This window comes from Engystomops pustulosus, chromosome 7 (assembly GCF_040894005.1).
Source record: "Engystomops pustulosus chromosome 7, aEngPut4.maternal, whole genome shotgun sequence".
In the NCBI taxonomy this organism is placed as follows: Eukaryota; Metazoa; Chordata; class Amphibia; order Anura; family Leptodactylidae; genus Engystomops; species Engystomops pustulosus.
In genome coordinates, this window is record NC_092417.1 from 169181785 (window position 1) to 169192556 (window position 10772).

General features: G+C 45.9%; 1 protein-coding gene across 1 annotated transcript in view; it reads left to right on the forward strand.

Moving 5' to 3' along the window:
• Positions 1-8246, forward strand: part of ZDHHC13 (zDHHC palmitoyltransferase 13) — a 22056-nt gene extending 13810 nt beyond the window's left edge. Inside the window, exons 7-17 of the mRNA XM_072118895.1 lie at positions 40-202; positions 329-454; positions 745-878; positions 1576-1675; positions 2248-2373; positions 2828-2890; positions 3560-3653; positions 3769-3852; positions 3935-4092; positions 4623-4720; positions 6083-8246. Coding sequence (XP_071974996.1) covers positions 40-202; positions 329-454; positions 745-878; positions 1576-1675; positions 2248-2373; positions 2828-2890; positions 3560-3653; positions 3769-3852; positions 3935-4092; positions 4623-4720; positions 6083-6221 — 1285 coding nt within the window. The 3' untranslated portion in view covers positions 6222-8246. The remainder of the gene's footprint in view (positions 1-39; positions 203-328; positions 455-744; positions 879-1575; positions 1676-2247; positions 2374-2827; positions 2891-3559; positions 3654-3768; positions 3853-3934; positions 4093-4622; positions 4721-6082) is intronic.
• Positions 8247-10772: the final 2526 nt, after the last annotated feature.

Below are 10772 nucleotides of genomic sequence, written 5' to 3' on the forward strand. Positions count from 1 at the left end.
ATTACATCGCAATGTGATAAGATCTCTGCTTCCTTATAGAATGGAACCCACATGTTTCCTCTTGAAGCTGAACCCATCTCTGAATGTAGCCGACAAGATCCACCGCAACACGGCGCTGCACTGGGCCGTCTCCTCTGGTAACATCAATGCCGTGGATCTGCTCTTAGAAGCCGGATCCAGTTTGGATGTTCAGAACGCCAAGGTCAGAATTCACCCAGTTCATTTTCTAGTCAACTTCTATATACTAGACACATTTGAGATTCTCTCTTCTATCGGAGGCTCTTCTACCTCTTAATCTAATTTGTTGTGTTTTTTTTCTGTCCCACAGGGGGAGACTCCTCTTGACCTTGCCCGACAAACCCGTAATCGCCTGATCATCCATATTTTGACAAGCGAAGCCAATTCCAGATCGGGGCGAAGTTCTAGAGCCTTTAAGACCCTGCAGAAATACGAGGTATGGAATTGTTCTCATTGATTCCAAACAATAACTTCCTAATACCATACACTTTATGATCACAGCTCCATAGGTTATATACACATGGGCTGGAAGTAATGGGGGCATGGAGAGGGGCTTATTGCCCAAAGTTACTATAGAAGCCCAGGGTTATATAGTCAAGGACTGCTATGGATTTTGGGCATTTCATTCTTCTGTTATTGCATGACCTCAAATTTAACCCTACGATTTGCATTGGACTTTGAGAACGCTGATCTCGTGTAACATGACATAACCTTTTTTTCCCTCAGATCTCATTGGTGATGATGGTCTGCCTGTCTCTCCTGGGAGGCGTAGGATACATCCTCCACATGAATACAGAATCGTGGCTCTTAAAGGGGACGCTCCTCGCTCTGGTGACCGCTGGATCTCAGCTCTTTACCAGGTTTGTTGAATGCATTTCATCATACAACATAGTAAATGAGAGGACACCCACTGCCCTCATGGGGGATGGATTTATCTATCAGCCTTGATCTTTCTTATCCAGAGAGGAGATTTTGGGGGGTTTATCATGGCATGTACACCTGAAAACAAGCGTACAAGCTGTGATTTAGTCGTGATTCCTGGTGCAGAGCTGGAACTTGTGACTACTCCACACTCTGGGCAATGAGGAGGCAGTGCCAGGCTGTGGAGTGGGCTGAGGCGCCCTGTGCACTAGCTATGACCTCCAGACAACCCCTTTAAATCCTTTTGTTTTATACTAGCAATCTAGTACAATAAGAGAATAGAGCAGCACTGTGAAAATCGGATTCAAATCCGTGTGGGTGCAGGCTTCTAGGGGTCCAACTCACGATCCCAAGGTCCACAATCCAAAACAAGGAAGCAGCACTCCGTGCAAAGTAGTGTTTATTTCACCAGTGGGAAGATACAACGTTTCAGCTACCTCAATGTAGCCATTTTCAAGTACTACATTGAGATAGCTGAAACGTTGTATCTTCCCACTGGTGAAATAAACACTACTTTGCACGGAGTGCTGCTTCCTTGTTTTGGCTTTTTTATTCTAGCAATCTATGTGTAATCTTCCCCATTCGACTTACAGTTTTCACTTAATATCCTGATGGTACACTTTTTATATATTTCAGACGATTTATCGGTCCTACTAGCCAGAAGCACCTGCCGGCCATTTTCTTCATCAGTTCCATATTCTGGATGTTCATGACGTGGTTTATCTGCTTCCTGCCTCATATCCTTTACTATAACTTGGGCTAGACTGAGTGTAGTGGCACAGATGAGGCAGCCCCTCTATGCCCTATACCAGTGATGGCAAACCTTTTAGAGGCCGAGTGCCCCAAACTACAACAAAGACCCGCTTAGTTATCGCAAAGTGCCAACACAGAAATTTAATTAGTGATTTATATTCCCTTCTCTGTCACAGTTTTCATTGATACCAGCACCTGAGGCACCAATAAAGCAGAAAATAGTCCCAGGTACAGCTGTCACTTTAAAATATCTCTGTGCACAGCAAGTCCTGGGCTGTCTGGGACTGCAGGAAGATACCTGGAGTCATCTCTGGTGATGGCCTGAGTGCCCACAGAAAGGGCTCTGAGTGCCACCTCCGGCACCAGTGCCATAGGTTAGCCATCACTGCCCTATACTGTATGTAACACATAACTGGCTTTGGGCTTGGATTCTTCATTGGTAAATAGAGTTTTTTTTCAGTGGATAACCTGCAGGAGGTAAATTGAAATGGATTTATCACATCAGGCTCTAAGGGGATGGATATTGTTGTTATGTTCCTTAATAAAGTTTAATCACATGTGGCTCAAGCGACTGTTCAGGTGCCATTTTTGATCAGCATCTTTCTACTCGTATATTATTTCTACAAGACGTGGAGCACGGATCCTGGATACATTAAGTGTTCAGAAGAAGAGAAGAAGCAGGTAAGAGCCTCCATCATTGCTGCCATTACTATGATGTCTGGGGCTGGGTGATATTACAGCACAGCTCCTACCACATCACATTATAAGGTGTAACACAGGTGGAAATGCAACAGCAGCTTTTCCCATGACAAAGGGCACTGGGGTTGGAATCCCACCCAGGTCAACATCTGCAAAGAGTTTTGTATGTTCTCTCCGTCGTTGCGTGGGTTTCCTCCGGGTCCTCCGGTTTCCTCCCACACTCCAAAACATACTGTTAGGTTGTTTAGATTGTGAGCCCCATTGGGGACAGAGACCAATTTGACATGCTTTGTGCAGCGCTGCGTAATCTGTGTGCGCTATATAAATAATGGAATTATTATTATTAAGGGGGTCCCCAAGGAAGGTGATGCAATGATTTTGGCCTCGAATTAATATGAGTTAGTTTAAAAAAAATAATCTTTTTTGTCTTTTGCAGACTATTATCTCTCTTGCCGAAGCCGGATGTCTGGACGTCAGATTGTTCTGTATCTCCTGCCTGGTACGTCTCTTATCTAGATGATCTATTAGAAACCAAGTACAGCGAACTATCAGAACATATCACACATAGGTGTAAGTCTTACCTTGGGGATCTGCACTTGTATGGAGAACAGAGGTCTATTGAATTCTTATGATTGAATGGCTGCTTGCTTGACGATTGCTTACATTCCCACTGACTGGTATGGAGGATGTCTGGTCAGTTTCTCCATTCAATCATAGAGTCTGTAGACCTCCATTTTTTAGATGGGTGCAAATCTCACCTCTGGGACCTTCACCTCTTGGGAATTTCTGACCTATGCTGTAGAGTAGAAAATACATCTTTAAGACTTTGTAGGATCAGGCGGCAGCTTCTTTGACAGAAGGCCCAAAACTGTAGTTCTTAACCCCTTTTATTCTTTATATTTGCCCACTTAAATGGGTTTCCCTGGTTTCCTTTGCAGATTAATGAGACCTGATACAAGAGGTGACAGGATACTGTACAGGCTCTGCAGCTCCTTCATTTTATAGGACTATAGGGGGGGGGGGTCTTGTCATAATTAATATTAATATAATTATTCATAATATATAGCATCACTGCATAGTCCTAAATGCCTCTTATTCTGTATCTACAATTGTATTCTATGCTTTGTGTGTATTCATAGTCCATTAACCCTTTTGTACTGTCCTGCAGGTGAAGAAGCCGCTGAGGTCCATGCACTGTCATGCGTGCGGCGCCTGCGTGGCCAAATATGATCAACATTGTATATGGACCGGGCGCTGTATAGGTGAGATGATGAAGAGTCTCCCCATCAGTAGAGCTCCCAGCTTTCCCCCATGTAAACCTGTATGTAACATAATTGTACACAAGCATCAGTCTTGTATATGCTCTTGTCCCACCAGGTGCTGGGAACCACCGTTACTTTGTGCTCTTCCTCTCTGCCGTGGCAATGATGGGTCACTGGATGATCTACGCTTCCTCTATATGTAAGTATTTGATCACGGCGGCTGCAGATTGTCCGGTTATGAGCTGGTTACATAGTCTCATGTATTTGATGCTGTCTTGCAGTTTGGGCCAGTCAGTGCACTACCACTATCTATGAGGACGGCATTGGAGATTTCTTATCAGAGATTATATCCTGCTCCCCGTGGGTTCTGTATATCTTCTTCCTCGTGTGTTCTCTCACCATGTGGTCCACGATGATGCTTCTAATGCAGATATACCAGGTGACGTTACACAATAATCTGCCTTCAGTAGGGCCTAGAGGTGCTGGTTTTGCAGCCCCCTATGTCAGAGCCTGTGCACACTATCAGACGGAAATAAACAACCATCTTTATCCATCTGCCGTAGACTGTAAATGGAGAAGACCTCTCCTCTGGTTACTCTCCTCCTAGTTGGCGTCTAGCGGCTGGGTGGTACTGTGCTTGGGTTAAGGGTCCCCATAGTTGTCGTCCCGTCCCGTCCCCCTCCAATCTGACATGCTACCTATCTGCTAGGTAGTCCCTCCATGGGGCAGTGCATTATTATTTACCCCTCTTAATGATATGAGATGGAGGAGGAATCTGAAAGCACTGAAATGAACAGTTCAATATCGAAGGGGTTGTTCATAATGTGGGAATGCTTTTTCTTGTTGTGCTCCCCGACTCTTCTACGCAACCCACAGCAACCAAGCATTCCCCTAAAGTAACATAGTTGCTAATCTATAGTAATAGTCTATTAAATGTGAGAGTTTATATTGGTTTGTTTCTTTGTGTAGGTCGCATTTCTGGGTCTGACAACTCAAGAAAGATTCAATCTCCAAATGCAGAACAGGTTCAGTAAGCACCAGGTGTCACTGCGGAGATCTCCCTACAAGTAAGTGATGCCTCAGTATGTCTTCATGTTATAGGGTTTCTACATTACTTCCCCCAATAAGACCTCCAGACCAGGAGAACTGCCTTCTGATGTATCACCACTAGGTGGAGCCTTCTCTTTATGATGTCCAAACGGAACAAATACGCTGACGATTTCCTTTCTGTGTCCGCAGTTGGAAAATCTGCAGAATATTACAAAATTTGCAGCATGTTGGTTTTTATGCTGTAGATTTTCAGAAGATTTTGCTCTTTTTGTAGTGCAAATTACAAAGTTAATCTAACGCCTCAACATGAGCAGCTTCTCCCACTCTTATGCTGGGTTCACACCATGTTATTTGCCATACATTGTAAGGACACGTCAGGAGCTTTCGGACAACGAATAGGACAGACGTATCCCACTGTATGCTTATAACCCCCACCACCATTAATGTGGGGGGAAGAGTGGACATCGGCAGCAGCCGGCGCGATTGGGGGCGCTCCCCAAGTCCCCCCCTCCTGCCGAGTGACTAATGCACTCAGAGGGGCTGCAGGGAGAGATGCAGTACAAGAGATAAAACAACAACTTTGCCTCCATCTGCCACTAATTGTCAGTGTACTGTATTCGTTGGGTGAGGTGAACCCGGCCTTACATTCGCCCCCGCCTCTGCTGGTGCAGGCACAGGTCCAGTCTGTCATTAAGCCACAAGTCTTCAAGTACCTGCAAGCAAATGTCATGACCCTGATGCTTGGGGGGATATCTTGCTACCAGACTAATCCTGTTAATAACTTATCAAACAGATCAGTCATTAAGGGGTAACAAGTAAAGATTAAAGGGCATCTACCACCAGGATAAAAAAAAACTGTATGCAAATGCAGTGTCCATTAACACCATTATGGAGCTGGAACCCCACTTAGGCCCGTTCCACACTTGCGAGTGTGATGCGATGAACTCGCATCACACTCGCAACGCATGCTGCCGGGAACGCACGACACGAACGCTGCACACGTGCAGCGTTCGGGCCGTGCATTCCCGGCAGCATGCGTTGCGAGTGCGATGCGAGTTCATCGCATCACACTCGCAAGTGTGGAACGGCCTTAGTCTCATTTGCATACAGTACTGCATCCTGGTGGTAGTTGCCATTTAAATACCTGCTACCTCTTCTGATCTACTATACAACCCTATGGACTTCTATGGATCCTTCTCTTCTGTTTTCCTATGGGGGAGTCAATAGCTACAATATCAGGTAAGACTTGGAGATGAGAGTAATGAAAGATCTACTTCACTTTTCATAGTCCTTCGGTGTGTAAATATATGTATATAATGATCTGCATTGCACCTCCTTGTCAGCGCATGTATATTCAGTGTCTGCTCTCTATATTCCAGCCGCGGCTGCATCCAGAACCTGGCAGAATTCTTCCATTGCCAATGTTTCGGTTTGATCAAAGCGAAGCCCGTAGACTGGACGCAGCAATACCACAACATCATCCAGGCCTCCATGATGCGGAGCGCCCAGGCTGTCTAGTGGGATGGCAGGTGACCCAGAGTGCCTATTCCTAAGCTTCACCTCCACTCATGGGGGACCCTATTATAAAGCCCAAATGGACCTGCAGGATCTCCTCTCATTGATCCAAGTTGCAAATGAGATTCTCCAAACTTTCCCAATAAAACGTGTTTACAGCTGGTATCCGTGGGATAATCCGGACCCCGCTCCTTTCTGACCACTCGCTACGTGTGTATATATGTGTATACATGTTATCTGCTTATACCTGGTCACACCTTACAGATTTTATATGTAAAGAAAACATAAACCACATTGTACATAATATACAGAGCACTTCATTTCTAGACAGCGTCCCTGATGCTTTTGTAGTTTAGATTTGCATTGAGTTGTTTTTCCCGAATGGGCGAGCAAAGCAAATCATTGTATGTAAAAGAGGTGAGCGGCTCCTCTAGGGGGGCATAAGCCCCTGTTAAGCCACTTACTGTATTAGGGTCTGATTACAATCTTGTATCTGTAAGGCCCAGCAGATAACATGGAGCCGCCAGGATGGACTTTAACCCGTTTTATGTCATTGTTTCAACCGGAAATAAACTCTCAATCAAGATTGTCCACAACATAATCTAGATATTCCATTATGTTAACTCAAAGCAAGCAGAGATCTTGAAAATGGTAAGGGACTAAAACACCTAATATGTATATGTAATGTGTACGTCTATGTGTATATATATGTACATACATATATAGACACACACACATATGAAAGTTACATATGTCCTTATTATAAGGCGCTTAAAGGGGTATTCCAGAAGGTAGATATTGACAACCCAGCCATAGGATTGGTCATCTATCTCAATTCGGTGGGGGTCCGACACCTGGAAACCCCACTGATCAGCTCATATCAGGAACAGGAGCTGTTTGAAGTGCTCAATCTATGTAGAGGGAAGCAGACAGCGCTGTACACTATGTAGTGGCCGTGGCTGGTTACTGCAGCTGAGCTCCTATTCACTGACTTGTTCTCTCAACCATATGACTTACTATATGAGCTGATTAGTGGGGTGACTTGTGCCAAACCCCTCGATCTAACACTGATGACCTTCCTCTAAGAATAGAACATCACTATCTAAATCCTGGTAAAAAGCTTTAAGGTTTATTTGATTTTTATCCAAAATAAGGGGGAAAAAAACCGGACCAATACATTGTCTTTTCAGTGGCCCCCTGATATCTGCGTGTTGTGATGTAGTCATAAGCTCTGGGACACTTTTATGTTTACTTCTATAAATATATATATTGTTTTTTAAGATCTCTGCTTGTTGTCAGTATGTGGAAACCAATCCATGGTTCTCCTCATGTCATGCAAACATAAGGATGAGTTATCACCTTCTGGATATTTCCATTCACTGACTGCTAGTAGAGATCTTGTAACTGTTGGGGTCCAGGAGATGAGCGCTCATTATATTACACTAAGTGCCTTGTTAGTCCTGACTTCACAAACTTCTTCTAAATTCCTTTACCCATGAGTCACATATTTTTCCTGAATTCAGGGGTGTGCGGTGTGCCCCCATACAGAGGACGGATAAATATGGTCGGATTACTTAGTAATATTCCGGCTTGCCAGAAGGGAGCGAGTGGAGACAATGGATGTATCACTCAGTAATCCTCTCCAGACCCTGTAATCCAGCATCTGACAATCCAGCAGACAGCATAGAGATGGATTAGAGGTTGAAAAACATGGCAGCTTTCTTCCAAAAAACACAGCGCCCCTCCTGACCATGGTCTGTGCCGGTATTGCAGGTGAATGGAGCTTAGTTGCAATACCACAGACTATCTGTGGTCAGGAGTGGCGCTGTTGTTTTGGAAATTACCCATGTTTTTCATCCTCGGGACCAACCCCTTTAACACTGGATCCATTTAATCCATATATTTGATTCCATCCCGACCCCAGGGTCAGCGTCGAGATCTGAAGTGCTCTGTTTTGTTACATACTATGCACTATGTATATTATATTTTACATGTGGAGTGTTTAATAAAACGTTTCTTAGAATTTGACTTTGTTTTAATTTCTTTGGTTGTTGTTTTGTTCTCCCCCCCCCCCCTCCCCATTGTGCAGAATTGGCCCTGCTCCCCCATTGTATGCAATTGCTCTCCCTTCCTCCTCCATGTGTGCAATTGCTCTTCCTTCCTCCTCCATGTGTGCAATTGCTCTCCCTTCCTCCACCATGTGTGCAATTGCTCTCCCTTGCTCCACCATGTGTGCAATTGCTCACCCTTGCTCCACCATGTGTGCAATTGCTCACCCTTGCTCCACCATGTGTGCAATTGCTCTCCCTTGCTCCACCATGTGTGCAATTGCTCTCCCTTGCTTCACCATGTGTGCAATTGCTCTCCCTTGCTTCACCATGTGTGCAATTGCTCTCCCTTGCTCCACCATGTGTGCAATTGCTCTCCCTTGCTCCACCATGTGTGCAATTGCTCTCCCTTGCTCCACCATGTGTGCAATTGCTCTCCCTTGCTCCACCATGTGTGCAATTGCTCTCCCTTGCTCCACCATGTGTGCAATTGCTCTCCCTTGCTCCACCATGTGTGCAATTGCTCTCCCTTGCTCCACCATGTGTGCAATTGCTCTCCCTTGCTCCACCATGTGTGCAATTGCTCTCCCTTGCTCCACCATGTGTGCAATTGCTCTCCCTTGCTCCACCATGTGTGCAATTGCTCTCCCTTGCTCCACCATGTGTGCAATTGCTCTCCCTTGCTCCACCATGTGTGCAATTGCTCTCCCTTGCTCCACCATGTGTGCAATTGCTCTCCCTTGCTCCACCATGTGTGCAATTGCTCTCCCTTGCTCCACCATGTGTGCAATTGCTCTCCCTTGCTCCACCATGTGTGCAATTGCTCTCCCTTGCTCCACCATGTGTGCAATTGCTCTCCCTTGCTCCACCATGTGTGCAATTGCTCTCCCTTGCTCCACCATGTGTGCAATTGCTCTCCCTTGCTCCACCATGTGTGCAATTGCTCTCCCTTGCTCCACCATGTGTGCAATTGCTCTCCCTTGCTCCACCATGTGTGCAATTGCTCTCCCTTGCTCCACCATGTGTGCAATTGCTCTCCCTTGCTCCACCATGTGTGCAATTGCTCTCCCTTGCTCCACCATGTGTGCAATTGCTCTCCCTTGCTCCACCATGTGTGCAATTGCTCTCCCTTGCTCCACCATGTGTGCAATTGCTCTCCCTTGCTCCACCATGTGTGCAATTGCTCTCCCTTGCTCCACCATGTGTGCAATTGCTCTCCCTTGCTCCACCATGTGTGCAATTGCTCTCCCTTGCTCCACCATGTGTGCAATTGCTCTCCCTTGCTCCACCATGTGTGCAATTGCTCTCCCTTGCTCCACCATGTGTGCAATTGCTCTCCCTTGCTCCACCATGTGTGCAATTGCTCTCCCTTGCTCCACCATGTGTGCAATTGCTCTCCCTTGCTCCACCATGTGTGCAATTGCTCTCCCTTGCTCCACCATGTGTGCAATTGCTCTCCCTTGCTCCACCATGTGTGCAATTGCTCTCCCTTGCTCCACCATGTGTGCAATTGCTCTCCCTTGCTCCACCATGTGTGCAATTGCTCTCCCTTGCTCCACCATGTGTGCAATTGCTCTCCCTTGCTCCACCATGTGTGCAATTGCTCTCCCTTGCTCCACCATGTGTGCAATTGCTCTCCCTTGCTCCACCATGTGTGCAATTGCTCTCCCTTGCTCCACCATGTGTGCAATTGCTCTCCCTTGCTCCACCATGTGTGCAATTGCTCTCCCTTCCTCCACCATGTATGGAATTAAGTCAGCCAATGGAGTAGCAGCATTTAGGCTCACATAAATGGAAAGCCCCTCGCTGTCAGGTGACCAATTTGTATCTATATTCCGATCCACATGACCAAATGTAAATTTGCATTTGGCGTTATGTGACCAACGACACCAGTATCAAGAATCGTATGGCCAATGAGAGGCCAGTACAAACGATCATGTGACCCATGTGGAACCAGTGTCAGGAGTCATGTGACTTATAAGACTCCAACTCCAAGGATCATATGGCCAATGGAGGAAGGGAGAGCAATTGCACACATGGTGGAGGAGGAAGGGAGAGCAATTGCACACATGGTGGAGGAGGAAGGGAGAGCAATTGCACACATGGTGGAGGAGGAAGGGAGAGCAATTGCACACGTGGTGGAGGAAGGGAGAGCAATTGCACACATGGTGGAGGAGGAAGGGAGAGCAATTGCACACATGGTGGAGGAGGAAGGGAGAGCAATTGCATACATGGTGGAGGAGGAAGGGAGAGCAATTGCATACATGGTGGAGGAGGAAGGGAGAGCAATTGCATACATGGAGGAGGAAGGGAGGGCAGTTCTAAGCTTCTTTTGACCAATAAACTTTCTAGCTGTATATTTGGTAAGTGTATTCCCATTATGTCACTACAGATGAGGCTCTATGGCGAGATACTGCTGATCAGTTGTTAGATATCTCAAATGAGAACAGCATGATAAGGAGGACTGTCTAAATACCATTTCTAATTGAACCACGTTGTCCATTCT